The following is a 22,532-nucleotide window of genomic DNA, read 5'->3' as shown; positions in this document are numbered from 1 at the left end:
CAACTATATGATTCCTGATTTTCTAAATATGGACCCATGCGGATGTTGTATGGGTTTTCTGAAGAATTCTCACAATCTCACAAACACTATAATATAGGGAGTCGCACTCACTTCAACCGCAATGGATTATGCTGTGTTTCAATGAAATTGTCACAATCCTCTGATTGCTCAGTTGAAATATATCAGCTCAATTAGAGCCACCAAAGAGTGCAAGTATTAATTGTCTAAGCTAGATAACTAACCACAAGAGTATCATGCATCAGATGTGAAGTACTAATTGTAATAGCCCAAGTTTTTTATTTTAACCACAAAGGTATTTGTATGTTGGATACGTATCATAAGTTGCTAATACTGATCTTTATCACGTAAGAATCAATTGAAGTGCAGTAGCAAATAAGTAATACAACTGTGACATAACCAATACAAGTAAACTAACGCTAAAGATATAATGTCTTTAAGACATTCTACAGCAGCGGCTCGTGATATTGTGTTACATCAGTTGGTAGTTACTGACTAGTATTATTATGAAGGAAAGCGATTGTAAGAAGAAGCTCTTATATAACTGATATTTAGCCTGCTTGTTTCCTAAACTGTTAGCTGCTGTGAAGTTACAGTCGTAGTCTGTAGGTTACAGGATGGGACTTGACTAGAGTTTCTTGTGACTTAAGTCATACATCTAGACCCATCCAGGCTGATTATAGGCCATCATACCGCCGGATGGTGGTAATGCGTGCTTGTGTAGATGAGGCATTGGAGACCCTGTGGCATCCTTCTTCACCGTCACTTCAGATCTGTGTAGGGTTGTACTATGGAGGTGTTTACATCTACTAGTTTATATGCACGTTCATGAATGTCTGGAGTAACAATTTAAGTTTTATTCTAGTCACGATGCGGTTCAAGTTTATAAGAGGTTTTTCGGAAGTTGCATTGACTGTTTCTGGATGGGTATTTTGTTATGTAAGCCAATCCAATAGTATTCATCAGTATAAACCTATATACTGATTGCAGACTGCATATGGGATCCTGCTGACAAATACTCTGCTATTGAGCCAGTTTAGAATCAGGTAGTGCGCTTTATACAAAAATATCAAAGGGAGGCATGGCATAATTGACACATTCATAGAATAAAAGCTAATCAACATTAGTCTCTTTCCCCTCTAATCTTTACTACAGCAGTTTTTTGTCCATCTATAAGAGACCTGGGGATTGACTCCATAACTTTAGAATGCAAGATTGAACTGCATGTTAATACTCAGTCCCAAATATATTTCAAGTATTCTCGAAAAAAGAGACATTCTAACTTGTGCCCTGCAGCAATTTTTTCCAAAAACTGTTTTACTCCCTTTTGAGATTTCTTCTACTTATTAAAGAAGAGCGAGGTCAGATGTTTGGGCTCATCTCAGTATGCTGCTAGGCTACCTTCCTTCCTTGTCAACCTACCTTAATGAGACAACTTCTTCAAGACAATTAAGTTCAAGACATTAAGTTCTTCAATACACAATTAAGTTCACTCCAAGTTAGCTCGTCCATCTCAAGATTTGTTGCTTTTATTTAACACTATTAATACATTCTAACCGTTAATTTAATAGCCTTTAACCTGCTAGTAAGGGTTGCAATTGCATTGCTGTTACTCTTTTGGAGGTAACAACCCCTCAATATAATATTAGTTATTAATACATCTTCATCAATGGCAATAGTATAAAAACAGTATTAATGCTGAATAACAAAATGGCATACAGTTAGCGATATAGGCAGATCATATTATTCTTTTAGTTTGCTAACGAAATTGAGTGTAGATTAGGTTTTCTGTAACAAATTCACAGAATATATCTCCATATAAAAATTTATTGTGCATGAATCACAAGCAATTTATTAGCGTGAGCGTCTGTAGAAAAATACAAGGGGAAATACTACACCAAACTTTTGGGCCGGCTTGGTTGACGTAGACTGAAACCTGTTTCAGGCCTTTATCAATCAATTCTACTACACACTGATTAGGAGGCCAGGTGACTTATTTGTGTTGGTCTTACACATACCATAAAACCTCTATTGAAATGCTATTGCGCTCTATTTTTCAACTCTTTTTCTATAGTGGCGGTCAAATAAAGGTGAAAGTCAAATAAAGGTGGCGTTCAAATATAGGCTGGCATTGTATTTTTCAAATAGTTCGTCAGAATTCTGGTAAAAAAATTTAACCCTTTTACTGGTGAAATGAATGTCGCCTATACAGTAATTTGCACTCTCCTTTGGGCTTAGCGACATTGACTCTTTTGAATGCAATAAATCTGCTAACTTACATCGAACTTGTCAAAGATCTCTAAACAAATATGCTTTGGAAGCCGAGAAATATTTTTACCAGTTGATATTTATTGCTTGCAATTAATCTGCGATGACATTATAGCCTGTGGTCCTGTGCCCTGCTTTCTAATTTGTTGGTGCTTTAAATTTTTTACTTCATTCTAAATTTGAAGGTATTCTTATTTTATAACTATATTTAACAATTTTGCATAAAAGTTCATTGCACTTATTGATATGCTTACTACAGTTTGCAGCAAAAAATGTCTTTTTATATGCAGTAGAAGAGGAATTATGATTCACTGTAAGCCGAGTTAAGATGAATGCAAGGATGTTATCAAGTAATATGCTATAAATATGCAACTTTATATTTTATGTAATGACAATCTATCGAATGCTTAAAGTATATATTAAAAAACAAGTGACATAAATTATTACTTATATTCATATTTATATACCATACTTATAATACATGCAGAAACAAAAATTAACAAATTGGAAGCAAAAATATTTGCATCATTTGTTTGGCCTGTTGCGTTCTGATTGTTGCATTCGATGGAACGAACATCTTCTGGCTGTTTAATACCTTCCACAACGTCTTCCGACCTCAACTTTTCTTCTACACTGCTGAACTAGTCGATATTAGCGTCCAAACAATTTTTTTAGCAGAGCAAAACCTTTACGCGTTGCGTTTGCACAAAAAATGCTAAACCTTTAGCCGGATGGGCACTAAGCTCAACTTTTAACCTAAAGCTAGTCGTTTAAAGGTAAACCATTCTTCATATACATTGAAGTATCAAGACCGTGTTGAACAAAGAATTACTATTAGCCTGGTACAATAACTAATTATTTCTGTGGTGTTGCTGCCAAAATTTTAATAAAAAAACCGAAAAGCTTTGAAGTTGGAAAATGGACTTCAATACCAACAATAACAATAAAAGAATTGTTATTGTTGTAACCTAGTCATTATTAGTACTATTTTGTGGACACTTTTCTACTGATCACTTTCTAATATGAGTTCATAAAGGTCAAAGAATATCAAAGTGGCAGTAAAGTAGAGGTGGCATTCAATTAAAGTTAGAATATATGGATACAGTTCAATATGAAATACTGATACCTTTTGTTATTACAACGATGTTTGTTATCTACCAATAAAAATATATAGACTACACACCCAAATACAACGAAAAGGTTGTCATTGTCCACATTTACAAGAGATTGGATTAGCACGATTGGATTAGACTGGATTAGCATGAAATGAAAGTTCCTGAACTCTATACTAAACGAGTTCAGGAATTTAGTACTCAACATCAGTCTGCTAAGTTCCCATTGGTTTGCCATGAAAACCTCAAAATTGTCAACTAATTGAACATATTTCATCTTCATCATCCCTTTGATTACTTATCGGCATGTGAATGATCCACATCTCCATCTTTGAATGTGATGTCTAATTACAAATTACATTTCAGTATTTCCCCAGAAGCATGAACAAGTCAGCTTTATCGAGTTTTGTGAAGTCGTTGAGATTTGCTGACACACTTTTAGACAGCTCAGCAAACTTAACTGAACTTAGGGACACGGACATCAATGGCTCCTTCAACAACTCTCCCGACATACCAGACGTTACTGAAAGGTTGGGTAGGTAATAATAAGTTGATTTATTCTCATAGATTTGTAGAGTTGTGTACTCATACATTTACTCAATGCGTCATACATGCGGTACTCTAATGTTTGTACTCGTCAGCTAATACAAGGTGTCTGTGTTGTTTCATTGGTTTATTCTTTTCATAGCCTACCTCAAACCATCAAGAGAGCTTCTTGAATTTTACCGGAAAAAGTTTGCAGAGCAAGAGTGTGAACATGAGACGCTCGTGGAACGACTGGAGGACTATAAGACCCTGGTTGACAAACAGGTAGTAATGTATTATTAATACAGTTTATTACAGTAGTATAATACTATGTATTGTTGAGTGACAACTGCATACATATCACACATATTGTGTGTGTTAGCGAGTGATTACAACCAAACATTGCTCAGTCTTTATACAACATGTATAAAACCATAAGTCTGCATGTGTTTTTTAACGACAATATTTTTGAAATTCTCAAAATTCTCTAGAATTTTTTTTATGATGCGATATAATTTTATGTAATTGATGGTAAATATTTGTTTAATATGACACCTACAGGCGTATCACGCATGTTAGCACTTGATTAACATTATGTATAGCTAAGTATTTACATAGCAAATACACCAAGTCCTTGACATTCTTTCTAATGTGAGTGTAGTTTGTCATAGCTTGGTGTACTCGGGAACAATCAATGGGTTACATGGTGGGCTTTGGACAACAATTGTATGTAGTTACAATTAGCTATTCGCTTTATGTAGCACACCTCTGAGTGGGGCCTACGACAGCGTGAGGAGGAAATGGTGGAGCTGCAGAAGGCCCTCAGTGACATGCAGATTTCTTTGTTTCAAGAGCGAGAGCAAGTTCTACGCTTGTACTCAGAGAATGACAGATATAAGGTAAGTTAGTTATGTACCAATTGTAGTCAGCTGATTCAGAGAATGACAGATACAAGGTAAGTTAGTTATGTACCAGTTGTAGTCAGCTGACTCAGAGAATGACAGATACAAGGTAAGTTAGTTATGTACCAGTTGTAGTCAGCTGACTCAGAGAATGACAGATACAAGGTAAGTTAGTGATGTACCAATTGTAGTCAGCTGATTCAGAGAATGACAGATATATGATAAGTTAGTTATGTACCAGTTGTAGTCAGCTGACTCGGAGAATGACAGATACAAGGTAAGTTAGTTATGTACCAGTTGTAGTCAGCTGACTCAGAGAATGACAGATATATGGTAAGTTAGTTATGTACCAGTTGTAGTCAGCTGACTCGGAGAATGACAGATACAAGGTAAGTTAGTTATGTACCAATTGTAGTCAGCTGATTCAGAGAATGACAGATACAAGGTAAGTTAGTTATGTACCAGTTGTAGTCAGCTGACTCAGAGAATGACAGATACAAGGTAAGTTAGTGATGTACCAATTGTAGTCAGCTGATTCAGAGAATGACAGATATATGGTAAGTTAGTTATGTACCAGTTGTAGTCAGCTGACTCGGAGAATGACAGATACAAGGTAAGTTAGTTATGTACCAGTTGTAGTCAGCTGACTCAGAGAATGACAGATATATGGTAAGTTAGTTATTTACTAGCTGTAGCCAACAGGAACCCATTTTTTAATAAGTTTGTGTTGCTGGTTTTAGTGATTTAACTTATTTTGATGTCACATTTGCTGTCTACTGTAGATTCAAGATTTGGGCAGTAAAAGAATCATAAAAAAGCTTTTAGAAGAAAGTAATCAAAAAGTCGGAGATGATGAGCCAGTTGAGCTATTGCCTGGTTACAGGCGTAAGGGTAAGTGCAAGTGTAGGTTACAGGTGTAAGGGTAAGTGTAGGTTACAGGCGTAAGGGTAAGTGCAAGTGTAGGTTACAGGCGTAAGGGTAAATGTTTGTCTCATATTATCACATGTTTTATCACGTTTTGTTCTACTTGTATCTGATTCATTTGATGTGTTATGGACTACGGAGATAAAAAGCTATCTGTTACTGATGTGTTACCTAGCGGAGTTGCTTACATATAAGCACTAAATTTTAGGCTATTTGAATTCGTTTTTTGGTTTGATAAAAGGTACATGCGTGTTACCCTACAATCTTGACAACATCTACAGCCTCGGCAGAGTAGCTGTTAAGATACTTGTACTCTGGTGTGTCATGTTTATGGCATACAAAAGTATGTATACGTCACCAGCTAACTTATGGAAACTGTTGGGGTTTACATAGTTCTTGCCAAATCTGCTTGTACATTTTACCAACTCACTGGATGACTTCAAATGGGCAAGATGTAAGATATGTAAGATACTTTACTACATAACAGGGTGTTAACGGATTGGTTCACATCAGCATAGCTCAAACAGCGTTTGGTTAGCTTTAATATTCAGCCTGTACTGCTCAGTATGTGTAGTTATGAAATATCAATAGCTCCAACACTCATCTATTCGCAGTGTCTTCACAGTTAGGTTTGAATTCTGTAGGTGACAAGGCGACACTAAGCAGATCAGCGAAGGCAGATGGCTACAGGTTAGTCTTGAACTCTCAGGCTCCTGGTGAGGCTGATAGGCTTGCGAGGGTAGGTCTTTCGCAGAAGATTGAAGAATTGCAAAGGCGTCTTGAGATGCAGGCCAGGGAGTACAAAGAGCAAATCGAGTCCAGAATTCAGGAGAGGCAGCGGCTGGCTGATGAGTACAGTTACGTGTGTCAGCGTGACTTTGACAAGGTCAAAACTGCCACAGAAAAGTTAGTAGACTTCTATTTTGTTTAATTAATATTTGTACCTGTGACTCATGACTCAGTGATGAGTTCTGGAGCAGTTTCCAGCCATCATCACTCAAGATTTATGAATTTCGAATAGGTTTGCTTTGGAAGAGTTTCTGTTACGCCCTGTAGGCCATCAGCTCGAGACATTGTTTAAATGTTAGTTGTCTGTTTGTTTGTGAAAGTTAAAGGAATTGTCAACTCGAAAATAGTGAGTTTAAACTTCATTCAGTAAGTGACCTCATCAGTGCTTTTACTGCTTGGTAACTGCCCAGACAATTAGGCTTTATTTATCATGCAGTTTACTTGCACTAGTAGAGTGCTTTTACCCACACTGCACCTGTGTACTGAAGGTTTTATAATGGCAATAATGGCAATGCGCACTGTGAAGGTGAACAATGACGATGAGATAACCTGGATGTTTTTCTACCACCACTTACTTGAATGCACATTGAACTTTAAAGGTTTACTTGCAACAAAATTCACATTACAGTTATGCGGTATCAAAAGGTTCACCATGTCTTAATCTGATGTGTTGTAGGTGCAAAATATGTGGAAATGTGATTACAAGCTCTTGAAAGCTCAAAAACGAACAGTTAATCGCAGCCATCACGAAAACGTCGTAGTTTGGAATCTCTTTATTTTGATGACGCACTCAAACATTGTGGTTATTGTTTTGACACATGATGCTATTATGTGAAATTGAAGGCCAATAAAAGGCTCAATATAAAACGTCTCGTAGCACTAGTTTATGGCAGATACTTCAGGTTCTACCGGAAAGCCTGTATCAAGTATAGATGCTCGCTACTTTACAGTTTCGTTTCAGTTTGGTCTAATCATCTAGTCGTAATTTGATCATGTGAGCCATACTTCCTGCCATTTAGCGCGAACAATTTCTGCTGCATTTTTCGTCTATCACAGGTGACCGACAGGCTCGTCATGTTTATCCACTCACTTTTTATGCACATTTATTAGAGATGCCCCGATTCTAAATTCACCAGCCGATTCAGATACCGATCCGATATACCGATCCTAATTGAAAAATAATCTGATTCAGATACCGATTCAGATCTTTTGTGTTGCATAGATAGTAGCTCATTTTATTATGCAAATACAAACATAATGCAAAGAAAACATGAATATTATTGTATTTATTTGTTTGCATTTATGGAAAAAAATATATACATATTCACATACTGACATACCGTGCATGTAGTAACAAAACAGTCCATGTTTCTTGTAATTTGTAAATAAAGGTAATTACTGTTAGTGGTACAGTTCTATCTGTGATAACGAAGTCCCTCTTCTATTGTTAGATGAACTGCTGTGCCTGTACAAGTTTATAGCAAATCAATGTTTCCTTTAAAAACCGTTAGTGATTCAATTATCTCAGTAAGACGTCTCTTTTCTTCCATCATTATCAATGTAGCCAAGCGTCCTGAAGGGGGATTCCCTTGCAACAGATGTTGGAGGACAGGCTACATACCGATACGCCACTGGGGTTACCGTTTTTTGTACAATACAAACGATGCATTGTATCGTCAGGATCAAGAGAGTGATAGATAACTTTATGCGTCGACTGTTTAAATTACTTTCGTAATGCTAGTAAATAGAAATATTACACTGTGTTTTTGTTTCCCATTTTTGTTATCTTGTTCGTGATTGCTTGCAATAAAACCTATCGCTGTAATTGGGAAATACCACACTTTTTGTTTACGTTCTGGCTAAAAAGTTTCCTTCGCTGTGTTGATCAGGCTATAGACATGAAATAAATTGTGTGGCAGGCCTGAAGTTCATTAAGTAAAAGTAAGAAGCTTACAGCTGATGAATTTTTATTAGTATAGCAGGTTAAAATACAGTTTTCTGCTAAATGGTTGATCTGTAAAAAGTATCGGCAGGTTCAGATTTTTTAAGAAAAGATCGGCCGATACCGATTCAGATACTTGACACTCATATCGGCACCGATACCGATTCCGATACCAAAATCGGGGCAACTCTAACATTTATGCACTCCTTTGAGCTAAGGTTAAAAAATTAAACGAATTTTCACGGTAGGTTTTGAGATATCAGCGCTCAAAGTGGCAGCATTACAATTATGTTGAAATAGAGGCGTAAGTACAATAGACATGGTTTTATTGAATGCGGGAAGTTTATTTGTGAAAATATTTCTATGATTGAGGTTGCACGAAAGTGTAAACAGAAGCCATCGTATTCAACTACGTCCCATTTGAGCCGTTTTGGAAAAGGGTTCCAATCCACAGCGTTTTCGTGATGGCTGCGATTAACTGTTCGTTTTTAAGAGCTTGTAATCACATTTCCACATATTTTGCATCTGCATCACAGCAGAGTAAGACATGGTGAATCTTTTGATACTAAATAACTGTAATGTGAATTTTGTTGCAAGTCAACCTTTGAGTAAGAGCCTCCTCAGGGTTAGTTAGTCATTGGGATTGAAGGTCCACTATTGAACTAAGATTCTCTCACTATAACAGTTCTTTTAGCAATACATACATGTATGCTGTAATAAGGCAGCTTCTAGCTATACTACATTCTCTGTGGCTATACATTCCTTTACATAGAGGCCATGCCTTTACTCGATTATTAGTCATGAGCGAGAGACTCGTTACCTACACAATGTACCTGCATGTGATTATGTAATTTTACTCAGACTGCATAAGACCCAAGAGCTGCTCTATCTGAGCACTCAGGACCTGCTGACACTGCAGCAGGAGGCAAAGGGTCAGGAGCGGCACTGGATGGTGCAGAAGGACAAACTCCTCAGAGAACTTGATTCTGTGAAGGAGCAACTAAACATCGACCAGCCAACAGGCAGTAAGAAGGTTGTGTTGAATGTGTCAGACAAGGCTGGAGACAACACTCGTAGGCAGCAACATGAACTAGAGGTGAGTAAGATAAAGGTGGAGACAACACTCGCAGGTAGCAGGTTGAACTAGAGGTGAAGGGAACTTTGCACTAGTACAGTAGACGCTCCTACAACGTAAATAATCCATTCCGGGAACATTTACGTCATAGGGATTTCTCTTCTTAGAATAGTAAAATACATGTGAATCGACTCCATTCTAAGATTTTCCCAAACTCACCCCTTTATCCTTTCAGAAAGGAAACATGTTAGAATTAACATTTTAAATTCAACATTCCTTTTTAATTCACTTTCACTCGGTGTTGGGTCCATGATAATGGTAATTTTACAATAAGTTAAGGGGAGCGCAATCTGCAATATCAATTTAACTCGATTTCTTTCACTTTTTTAGACAAGCGATGTCTATGCTGCAAAGGAAAAATAATAAATATTGCATATGTCTAAAATGAAATAAAATTCACTATAATAAGAGCTGTGTCAGGCATCTATCCATCACCGGGTTAGAGGTTGGTATAAAAGCTTAATTTCAACGAGACTCCCAATTCGTGACACTCAGCTTGGTTGACTGTCACTTTAACACCTGCACCAATCAACCACCTTTTAGTATTTCTGAATTGTTATGCAGCTATTTATTATTCGTGCTTTATCGTGACACCTGATGATCTCTCATGGCACACTAGACTGCCAGGGTACTAGTATATATAATAGAGATCTCTCATGACACACTAGACTGCCCGAGTACTAGTATATATAATAGAGATCTCTCATGGCACACTAGACTGCCAGGGTACTAGTATATATAATAGAGATCTCTCATGACACACTAGACTACCAGAGTACTAGTATATATAACAGAGATCTCTCATGACACACTAGACTGCCAGGGTACTAATATATATAATAGAGATCTCTCATGGAACACTAGACTACCAAAGTACTAGTATATATAATAGAGATCTCTCATGACACACTAGACTACCAGAGTACTAGTATATATAATAGAGATCTCTCATGACACACTAGATTGCCAGAGTACTAGTATATATAATAGAGATCTCTCATGGCACACTAGACTACCAGGGTACTACTATATATAATAGAGATCTCTCATGACACACTAGACTGCCAGGGTACTAATATATATATAATAGAGATCTCTCATGGCACACTAGACTACCAAAGTACTAGTATATATAATAGAGATCTCATGACACACTAGACTACCAGAGTGCTAGTATATATAATAGATATCTCTCATGACACACTAGACTACCAGAGTACTAGTATATATAATAGATATCTCTCATGACACACTAGACTGCCAGGGTACTAGTATATATAATCGTGATCTCTCATGACACACTAGACTGCCAGAGTACTACTATATATAATAGAGATCTATCATGACACACTAGACTGCGGCGGTACTAGTATGTATAATAGAGACAATAGTTTTATCTTGCAAATGAGGCACGAGAGAATGATATTTCAAGGCTAACTACGGGACTCTTGTTATTCAAATCGAATTTGAGAACTTGTAATGGCTTGACACTTTACATTATATGGAATTTCGCAAAATACAAAGCAAGAACTGTACATAAATTCTTTACGTTATATGGAATTTACGTTACAGGTGTACGTTAAAGGAGTGTCTACTGTGCTTCTCTGTTTTTGTGTGGTTGTTAAAACAGAATCTTAACATCATGCTGCCAATATGTGTTGTCTTATTGGTAAGCCTCAGTAGTGGCTATCATAGCTCGCATACATATGCTTTAGACTTGCCAATTATTAAACAAAGGAGAAACAATTCTTCAGGTTGCATTTAAACTGTTCTTGTTCAAGCCATTGATTTCTTGACTCTCATGTATATTACATGTATCAGTGTTTTCATATATTGGCTCTTAAGTGAACATTTGTATGATGCTAACATGTCTAAAGGCTACATAGGTAGAGTGTAGGTAATTCACAAAAATTGTTTTGGTTGCATTATCCAACTGCAGCATTCCCTTACCATTGAAAAGATGAACAAGGGAGCATGTTTTAAACTTTCTTTTTGAGTGAAGCAGCTAAATATTGTAATACATTTGAAAGGAATATTTTTATCTTTTCACAAATTGGCTTGTAATTTAGAAACTGTGGCTGACCCGTTTTTAGTGCTAAAATTTCTGTATTGTTGTAAAAAAAAAATTGAATTCTTCAATCAGAAATTAAGGGATGAGGTGGTCACAGCTCATAATCTACGAGAGATGTACAGAGAGCAACTGGTGACGTTGGAGGATGAATTGGCGAGATTAAGAGAACAGGATGATTTACGGAATGACGATTTTCAGGTAAATGAAATTACTTGTGGCACACTTATGTGTTACAAAACATATTTCAAAATGTCTTACTAGGTATAATATTACTCGCTGTTTTTACATACACACACATAGCTTAGGTTACCAGCAGTTGTTAGTCTAGTCACACTTACTCTTATTTAGAATGAGGGTTGAAAAACTGCATAAGATTTACAGTAATGCATAACATACACGTTATCATGTAGTTCTGCGGGTACAAAGTCTCTGTTCCTGCTCTTTCATCTCGACGCATATGTGGAAGCATGCTGTGTCACGTTTAAAGCATTTAGTATCCGTGTTGCAGGATAAAGTTAGTAAAGTTGGTAAAAGGTATCAGCTGATGAAGACGAGGTTTGAAGAGCTGGAAAAAAGGAGGAATCTTGAAATATCTGGATATAAAAGTGATGTGAAAGCTTTGAGGAAGAGGGTGAAGGAGATGCAGCAGCAAATGTTTAAGGTCAGTGCGGAGAGCGTAGAGTAAGGTCAGCCATGTTTGTCTCAAGCTGCTGAATTTCACTACAGGATATGAAGTTGATGTATTTTGTGTTTGGATGCAAAAAGTACATACACAGAACACGTGAATACTAACAATAACTCAAGTTTACCAAATACAGATTAGCAGAGAGTGCAGACGTGTGGCACCATTTGTAATATCAGCTGAACTGAAATATCGAGCACGCTTATGCATTTTGCTCTAGAGTTATCTAGAAAGAGTCTGAGGTCTCCAGACTACTCCGAGGTTCAAAGAGCTAGTTGGAGCTATACAGTGCACCCTCGAGATACGATTACCCTGATATACAATTTTTTCACCTTACGAAGTCAAACATTGTGATATCTTCACCTCGCTATACGAATTTTATTTCACCATACGAATTTGAGAAAACTTTCGCCCGAGTTAAAATTTGGCCGTCGGTGTGCTCATAACACACGTCGAAATAAAAAAGACACCAAAATATAGTTTGCTGAAAACATTCTTAGAACGTTTAGAAGAGACACGATGATCGACTTCTCTCATATCCGCGTGGAAAATTTCGGTTAAATTGCAAAAGCGAGAGCAAATATTCATTTGTAGCGTTATTATAGCTTTTACTATAAACTTTTAAGTCAGCATACATATATAACTACCAGTATCTACATTTAATTCGTTATCTATGGAATCTGAGACCGATACAAACTTTACAAAACGAAGGAAAAATGATTTCTATGTCAACAAAGTTGGATGTCGTAAATAAGAAGAAGAGACCCGTATTATCAACACTGTCAAGGAATATGATCGCAACCAATCAGCATTTGCAATTATTATTAAAACAAGAACTCCATTAAAGCAAGCACAAGAAAGAGCTTCCGACTGAAGATTTGAATAAGCTAGGTCATGCACGCGATCAGCATTCGAAAGGAGCAACCATTTAGTAAAGGCGAGGATGTAGAAGATACAGAAAACCCCACATTCGCAGAAATATTTCAAGTGTTTAATTTACTGATGTGGACTGGTACATCAAAACAATGCATGTATAATACAGTCAAACATGGATAACTCGCCCACGGATAGCTCGAACACATGGTTAATTCGAACGGTTTCTTTGGTCCGTTCCCACGTAATGATAAATTGCTACAGATAACTCGAACTCAACACTGTTAATTCGAACTGTTTTTTTGCCCAACGGCTACCGAAACAGTTGTTATCGCTTTAGAAAATCACTTTATTCAAAGCCATAGAGGTAAACCTCATCTTTTCGTAATTCATAAGCGTCGTTATTACCACCATCGGTAAAATATTTTTGTCAACGACTTTTCTAAAGGTTTGGTGAAATTTGATTTATACTGCTATACGATGAATAGCACGAGCTAGCCGGGTCACGCGCGCAAAGATTTTCGCCACGCACATACAAAACAAAAACAGCATGTTGTTTTTGTTTTGTATGTGCGTGGTGAAAATCCTTGAGTGCGTGACCCAGCTAGCCCGTGATGAATAGTTTTCCGACGTTGAATCCGTGTTGAATCAACGTCGAAATGTTGAATGTTTAAAACATCTTAAAAATTGTTGTAATTAAACGTATACGTTGTCTTAGCTAAAAAAAACTATTCATCGTTTGATCTAAACACAGAATACGTGTGTACATTCAATAAGTATCCATTCAAAAAGCATGAGTGATATACAATGTACCGTAAAACCTCGTAAAACTTTTAATTGAACTGCCTCGGTGTGTTGCTCTTAACAAATCCCAGGTAAAGTAAGGTAATCTGCATAAACTTCAAGAAAAATCGGCAAAATTGATCGTGGGTAAAACGCTCAAAAGAAAAAGATGTCTTTTTTTAGCATTTCAACAACGATCAAGTTTTGCCAATGTCAATCTAAAAACGTCCTGTCAATAACATCACCTCAAACAACAAACCAATCTCAAGTGATAGAAAAATCTCTATACTTTTTGATAAAAACTTTTTAAACTTTACATTAGAAGCATTTAATTTGAAACAAGCCATTTGTGCTTTTGATTTATATTATAGTTTGTATATGTACATGTATCTACTAATAAATAAGTAAATACATGGACTTGTGACAGTGCTCTGATAACTTGAACGCTCTGATAATTCGAACACTTTTGCTCGGTCTCGTGAAGTTCGAGTTATTCATGTTTGACTGTATATATTATTTATCTCTTGTGTGGCATGTTTTTCATATTTTAGTCATTTTATTTGTTTCCTTTTGATTTTATGTTTTATTTTCTTGTTTAACCATGTCTTTGCATATGGGCTTGTTATCTTCTGCGTGAATACAATTCATCGTATGTATGTATGTAACTCATACAACTAGCTACTCAGGATAGTTGATGCATCCACATTACTTTCTGAAACTTGCTAAAGCCCTGTCCCCCCTAGGTTTAAATACGTACAAACTTTGTATGTATGGTTACATTGATTCTTGTGCACATTTCATACAAGACAAACTACTGTACCACATTCTCTGGGTCCTTTTACAAGCGCTAGCTAGCAATTTTCTGCATTGCACCATCAATTTTTTCGTATAAAAAGGAGAAAAATTGGACAAGAATGGACAACTTCTTTTAGCCTGCTAAAAATTCCAATTCATTAAGTTTTAAATTTATTTTCAAGTGTACAGCACCATAATTAGCATTGATACGTTTTTGCCTCATCTCTGCTTTACTCGCTACATGTACCAACTAAAGCCATGTTACTCCAAAGGTACGTACGTCCTGTATAAAAAATAAAATTTTATTTTTCTTTTCGGTAGCCATTAAATGGTCAAGTGTGCGAGAGGCCGCTTTCTATAACTGCATCGCTCAGCCTTATTGATTTAGGTTGAAAAAGGTTTCAAACAGATAGGCTAAAGTTTATAATGAATGTGAAGATAAGAACTGCTGAAGGATAAAATTTCGTGATAAAAAGTTGAAATTCAGTAAAATAGTTCAAACTACATACTAAAACTTAGTTTTAAGTGTAGTTTTAGCAAGCTAAACTTACTTGAAGTGAATTCAAAGTTTGTTATGCGTACCTTTTGAAGGCAAGAACTCCTTACCGTACGTACTGCATTTGGTACACACATTATAATTTTGCGTTTTATTGCAGATCATAACCATTAAAATACACTAAATACAATACAGTTACTGTAGGTAACTATAATTACTAAAGTTAACATACTATTTTGTTGCTAATTGTCAATATGTACACATTTTTATAAAAAAAATTGACGATTTTTACCAGGGGGTGTTTGCATTGTATAATTACAATGGTCTCTATACCCCTACATACGATTTTTTCACCATACGATGCCAACCCTGGAACGAATTAACATCGTATCTCGAGGGTGCGCTGTATATAGAAACTTGCAAACAACAGAGTCATGAATATATTGGAAGCAGCGCAATTGTTATGTGTGATTTATATATATATATATATATATATTGTATATGGTGATTTTGGATCCCTTCGCCCACCCTAGACTTGGCATGCTAGCAAATATCAAACAAATATCCATTGTGAAATCCAGCATGTGATAAGCATTCGTTTAGTTCTGAGTGTATCCATAATCTTGGAATTATCCGTCACATATTACTTTCAGTGATATGGGACTGATACGGTGATTACTCTATAGATTACTCTATCGATTACTCTATAGATTACTCTATAGATTACTCTATCGATTGTATGGATGGCGTATGGATGGCGTGTAAACCAATTAAAACTTTTAGCATACACTAAAGATGTTCTTGCAAGACGAGCATTCTGTTAACACAAACTTTAAAGGTTGACTTGCAACAAAATTTACATTACAGTTATTTGGTATCGAAAGATTCACCATGTTTTACTATGCTGTGTTGTAGGTGCAAAATATGTGGAAATGTGATTACAAGCTCTTAAAAGCTCAAAAACCAACACTTGATCGCAGCCATCACGAAACCGCCGTAGATAGGAATCAGTTGATTTCTCTGACGTTGTCATTAAATTTGGTTATTGTTTTGTCACGTGATGTTCTCACATAAATTGAAAGACCAATAAAAGGCTCAATATTAAACTTCTCATAGCACTAGTTTATGACAAAAAACATCAGGTTTTACCGAAGAGCCTTTACCAAATGTAGATGATTGCTAGTTTACAGTTTTGTTTCGGCTTGATCTAATCGTCTAGTCGTAATCTGATCATGTGACCTATACTTTGCGAATAATTTTTGCAGCATTTTTCGGTTATCACAGGTGACCAACAGGCTCGTCATGTTTATCAGACAATGATATGTACTCCTTCGAGCCAAGGTTAAAAAATCAAACAAATTTTTACTGTAGGTTTTGAGATATCAGTCCTGAAAGTGAAGGCATTACAATGATGATAAAATAGACGCGTAAGAACAATAGACATGGTTGTATTGAATGCATGAATATATTTGTGAAAATTTTTCGACGAATGAGGTTGCATGAAAGTGTAAACAGAAGCCATATTGAACAACTACGTCCCATTTGAGCCGTTTTGGAAAGAGATTCTAATCTATGGCGGTTCTATGGCTGCAATTAACTGTTTGTTTTTGAGTTTTCAAGAGCTTGTAATCACATATCCACATATTTTGCACCTACAACACAGCAGAGTAAGACATGGTGAATCTTGTGATATCAAATAACTATAATGTGAATTTTGTTGCAAGTCAAACTTTAATGTTTATAAAGATATCGGGTCATGGCCATTACTGATGCATCGCTATCATGCTTTGTCTACTGTCAATGGACCCTACAAATGTAGGCTATCCTGTACCATTTAAAATAAGCTATGGTAATTCTAAAGTTACGAGGGTAAATGATTGCAATTTTGAATGTCTAATGTGTACTACTATGCGTACTGTGTACTACTGACTATCTGAAAGCATCCATAGTCTAGTTTCCTGGTTGACGACTGGTCATTTTTTATTGGAAGTTCTATAGTCAAATGTCATAGTTCAACTGATATAAATCTCAAGACCTGCCGTCGTTAGGTCTGTCCAGCTCTAACTATTAAAATTTAGGAATAAAAGATCTGCTTCATGCTAGATTTGATCTCGGAACCTCCTGTTCCGATATCTATGTAGCCTGTAATCTAATCTATTAAGCTACGTGCGATCCATTGTATTCATTAGGCGATATGTGTCATCTCAGTTAAACTACGTATAGCACTCTGTGTTACGCAACATCACTTAAGCTTGCTCTCACGGCTCTTATTAGTAAGTTTAGCAATTCGAATAGTAGCTTACTTAAATTGGTCATTGGCAATGTGCCAGGCTAATGGCAAGTGGCAGACAACTACATTACCTGCCACTGTTTATAAGCTGTTTTTTATACCCGTGCAACACTGGGCATCCGGCTAGTAGTCAATAAAAATAGAAAAGGCAATGTGAGCCAGTTTAGATGTTCCAGTCCATAAGGATGCTGCATTTCAGCATGGATTTCCGTATTTAGATTGCTCAACAACGTTATCTACCAGATGAGTAAGGCCAAAGTAGTTAATGTTTACAAGTTTCTTCAAATCAAGTAAGTATACACACCGACTTAAGTATACTTAAGTCGGTATGTATACTTAAGTCGGTATGTATACTTAGTCAGTATGTGTAATTAAGTCAGAATGTGTACTCAAGTCAGTATGTATACTTAGTCAGTATGTATACTTAAGTCAGTATGTGTATTTAAGTCTGTATGTGTACTCAAGTCAGTATGTATACTCAAGTCTGTATGTGTGCTTAAGTCAGTATGTGTACTTAAGTATGTATGTGTACTCAAGTCAGTATGTATACTTAAGTCTGTGTGTGTACTCAAGTCAGTATGTATACTTAAGTCTGTGTGTGTACTCAAGTCAGTATGTATACTTAAGTCAGTAAGTATACTTAGTCAGTATGTGTACTTAACCCTTTCGCGGGCGAATTTTCAGGACTATATCAGGCCCCCGTGGGCAAATTAATTTTCCGGAAAATCAATTTCTTTTAAAAGGTTTATTCACTCTTTTGTATGTTATTGTGTGCATATATCTATGTATAAACATGCATATGCATACATGTATATGTCCAGATGTATATATATATCTATATATTGTAAATGAATAAAAATGTATATCATAAAAATATTTATATATGTAGATCTACCAAGATAAATATATATATTGTATATCTTTTCATGATAAAAGTGTACACTTTAATAAGCACAGTTTCTGTACAATATATCCAGAAGCATTCTCCTTTACAAAGGCCTACATCACAGTCTTTGCACCTGGTGCTTATTCTTGTCTTTTTGTACCAATCACACAACATCTACTGGAGTAAATACTGGACCTGTCACTACTACAAACTGATGAATGGTAGGAGACTTATCTCTTTTTATATTGGTAATATTTTTCCAGGCACTAACATCACCCCACCAACCTCATCATCATTACAGCTACCAGCTTTTTCATCAATATCACTTCCAGATGTAAAATAATTACAATCACAATTTGAACCTGATTCATTGTCATCTCTGGCTACTAAATCTAAAAAGTCACAGTCAGCTGCGATTCTCTTAGTAACTCCGGTACTAGTACTTGCTGTATTAGAATAATCACGGAGAGTTCTCTTAGAAGTCGTCATGACGATAAACTAAATTAAAACTCTTGAAGCTTTCAGTAAATAACGGCTAAAACAGAACCAAAAAGAAAAAAATAATTAAAAATTATTTAGAACAGTCTTCTAATTTTTTTTCGCAATTTTTATTAATTTATTACTGCTAAAAACAATCGTTTTGTGCAGATAGAAAAATTTTTTTAGAGGCTAACCGAAACCAATATATCGTAGCTTGCTATCGATCAAAAAAGTAAACAAAAAACGGCATCTAGCAAACAAAAAGCCGCTTTAAAAGAAATATATTTCTCTGGCAACAAAATTGTCGCTCTGCCCATTTGAAGGAGTATCGCGAAGCGACAAAAATGTCGCTTTGCCCGCGAAAGGGTTAAGTCAGTATGTGTACTCAAGTCAGTATGTATACTTAAGTCAGTATGTATACTTAAGTCAGTGTGTGAACTTAAGTCAATATGTGTACTTAAGTCAGTATGTGTACTTAAGTCTGTATGTGTACTCAAGTCAGCATGTGTACTTAAGTCAGTATGTATACTTTGTCAGTATGTATACTCAAGTCAGTATGTTTACTCAAGTCAGTATGTGTACTTAAGTCAGTATGTATACTTAGGTCAGTGTGTGAACTTAAGTCAGTATGTGTACTTAAGTCAGTATGTGTACTTAAGACTGTATGTGTACTCAAGTCTGTATGTGTACTCAAGTCAGCATGTATACTTAAGTCAGTATGTATACTTTGTCAGTATGTATACTTTGTCAGTATGTATACTTAAGTCAGTATGTGTACTCAAGTCAGTATGTGTACTCAAGTCTGTATGTATACTTAGTCAGTATGTATACTTAAGTCAGTATGTATACTTAAATCAGTATGTGTACTTAAGTCTGTATGTGTACTCAAGTCAGCATGTATACTTAAGTCAGTATGTATACTTTGTCAGTATGTATACTTAAGTCAGTATGTGTACTTAAGTCAGTATGTATACTTAAGAATGCATACTCAAGTCAGTATGTTTACTCAAGTCAGTATGTTTACTCAAGTCAGTATGTGTACTCAAGTCAGTATGTATACTTAAATCTGTATGTACAGTGTGCGTTCAGGTTACCATTACTCTGTTATTTGATTTTTTCGCCCTGCGAAGTAAAACACGCTGATTTTTTGCCCTCTCCATACGAGTTATTTTTTGACATCCGAATAATAAATATATCAATATGCTATTTGTCGAAATCTCCTTAACAACAAATGAATGAGATATGATGCTCGATCTCTCTCAGTTTGGCGTTATTAGTTATTGTCAAAACGAAACCGGAACAGATAGTTGATAAAATTTTTAGCGATAAAAAAGTTGAAGTTCAGTAAAAGAGTTGAAAATACATACTAAAACATAGCTTTAAGTATGTGTTTGGTAAGCTAAAATCATTCAAGTTAAATTCAATGTTAATTTTATATGTCTGCTTTGAAAATAAGAATCCCTACTGTATGTACTGCACATATTACATTGCAACATTACATGTTATAGTAGGTCATAATCACTAAATATACTAAAGTTAGTGTAGGTAATTATAGTTACTAAAGTTAACATACTATTTTGTTAATTTTTAATGCGTACAGTACGTGTATAAAATTGTGATTATTTTTACCAGGGGCTGTTTGCATTAGACATTTACTATGGTTTCTATACAAAGTTTTCGCCTTACGATGCCAACACTGGAACGAATTAAAATCGTATTGCGAGGGTCCATCGTACACTTAAGTATGCTTGTACACTTAAGTCAGTATGTATACCGGAGTTAGTATATGCACTTACTGTAGCTGTTTGATCAATGATCAGTTGAGAGTTAAACCTAACAAGTTTGTTAACAAGCATACATGTGTGTTGTACATATACATGTATTCTACACTGTAAAATGTACATATACATGTACATTATACAGTATACCACATGCTACACTGCATAATGTACATATATGCTACACTGTATAATTTACATATACGCCACACTGTATAATGTACATACTCATGTATGCTACACTGTATAATATACACATACATGTATGCCACACTGTATAATGTACATATTATATGCTACACTGTATATTACACATATATGCCACACTGTATAATGTACATGTATGCCACACTGTATCATGTACATATTATATGCCACACTGTATAATGTACATATTATATGCTACACTGTATATTACACATATATGCCACACTGTATAATGTACATGTATGCCACACTGTATCATGTACATGTATGCCACACTGTATCATGTACATATTATATGCCACACTGTATAATGTACATGTATGCCACACTGTATCATGTACATATATGCCACACTGTATAATGCACATATTATATGCTATGGTTCGCAGGTAAAGCTTGCTCAGGCTGACTCACTCCTAGATGATGATCGCCCTACGGACCTTGACCTCGAAGTACTAAAGAACATTAAAACAACGGCAAAGCGTTCGACACAGCTCAGTCATGGACTCAAAGACATGAAGATTAAACTCCATAATCTTGAACAGCTGGTTGCTCACTGATGAGGAGTGTATACATGTAGTTATATTTCTAGCGGGTGGCCCGTGACTAGTAGAGTATCTTTGGACAACTAGCTTCGTACTGCAACCGATATGTGTGTGATACAGTGGGAGTGTGAGACAGGATATGTGTGGTTTAACTCTTTTTTGTTTGTTCTGTGATATGTCTCAGATTTTCAGAGTAGGTGCTCTTGTATTTTTTTAACGTTGTACCCCGAGTTAAAATAATGATGTTTTCCTAGCAGTGTATATACATCAGTCTCTCGAGTGTCATGATTATGTTGAGAAAGCAATTATAATTACTCTATATGTCTATGAGGTCTGAGTTATAACCCTATCTCACCTCGAATGTTGTAAGTGTGCTAGTGTACCGTCTGTAAGAGGTAGTCATACCTATTAAGCGTATGCAACTAATCAGTGTATGTGACATATACATCTCAGGTTGACATATACATACATGCATATACCTAGACAGAATGGCAGGTTATTATATCAGACAATACCTGGATGAAAGAACGAGCTGACAATCAAGAATTAAGGTTTTGCTACATAGGAATTAGCTCCCCTGATGTAAACACTGGCATTTTCAGTTAACGTTTCTGTGGCAATATGAATGGGTTCAACATATTTGTGCGTTTTCAAAATATTTTTGTATTGCATACAATCTTTGGCTAAATCTGCTTGCTCCAAGTGTTTGTCTAAATACGTTGACCAATAGACAGGCAGTGCAGGTGTCAGGCTAGACATAATTTCATATTAAGCATCATGAAGAGTATACTGATAAGGTTTATCACTCAGTGTAGGGATTTAATGCGATGGTTTTATTCTCAGTATAAGACAACGACTAAACATGATCCTGCGTGGCCGAGGTTTGGGTTTCATCTATTCAGACGCCATTGCTTTTTCCTGGTGGCAATAGTTGTACTTTAAGTAGGTGCTGAACCAGTGTACAGAACTGCTAATGTAAAAAACCACTAAGCATATTCTCAGACTTCCGAGTACCTGAAGTTTTTGGTCTA

At 35.9% G+C, this 22,532-nt stretch overlaps 1 protein-coding gene across 2 annotated transcripts; it reads left to right on the top strand.

Annotated features, from left to right (window-relative positions):
- The first annotated feature begins 3,769 nt into the window (after positions 1–3,769).
- Positions 3,770–22,142, top strand: LOC137393082 (coiled-coil domain-containing protein 77-like). 2 transcript variants are annotated; one of them, XM_068079490.1, is made up of 9 exons: positions 3,770–3,933; positions 4,087–4,208; positions 4,685–4,822; positions 5,608–5,716; positions 6,394–6,655; positions 9,342–9,576; positions 11,759–11,884; positions 12,195–12,347; positions 21,346–22,142. In XM_068079490.1, the coding sequence occupies exons 1-9, from the start codon at positions 3,780–3,782 to the stop codon at positions 21,514–21,516; spliced, it is 1,470 nt and encodes a 489-aa protein (XP_067935591.1). In that variant the 5' UTR covers positions 3,770–3,779; the 3' UTR covers positions 21,517–22,142. The 2 variants fall into 2 exon arrangements, with proteins under 2 accessions (XP_067935591.1, XP_067935598.1); XM_068079497.1 differs by having other exon boundaries at positions 3,770–3,937.
- The last annotated feature ends 390 nt before the right edge of the window (positions 22,143–22,532 follow it).

The sequence above is a fragment of the Watersipora subatra genome, chromosome 1 (assembly GCF_963576615.1).
Source record: "Watersipora subatra chromosome 1, tzWatSuba1.1, whole genome shotgun sequence".
Taxonomy (NCBI): domain Eukaryota; kingdom Metazoa; phylum Bryozoa; class Gymnolaemata; order Cheilostomatida; family Watersiporidae; genus Watersipora; species Watersipora subatra.
This window is presented reverse-complemented; position numbering and strand designations above follow the sequence as displayed.

Bases quoted from the DNA above. Each gene is read 5' to 3' on its own strand.
- LOC137393082 (XM_068079490.1), top strand. From the start codon at position 3,780: ATGAACAAGTCAGCTTTATCGAGTTTTGTGAAGTCGTTGAGATTTGCT. The intron at 4,823-5,607 runs GTAAGTTAGTTA...TGTCTACTGTAG, and splicing joins CAGAGAATGACAGATATAAG to ATTCAAGATTTGGGCAGTAA. The intron at 12,348-21,345 runs GTCAGTGCGGAG...TATGGTTCGCAG, and splicing joins TGCAGCAGCAAATGTTTAAG to GTAAAGCTTGCTCAGGCTGA.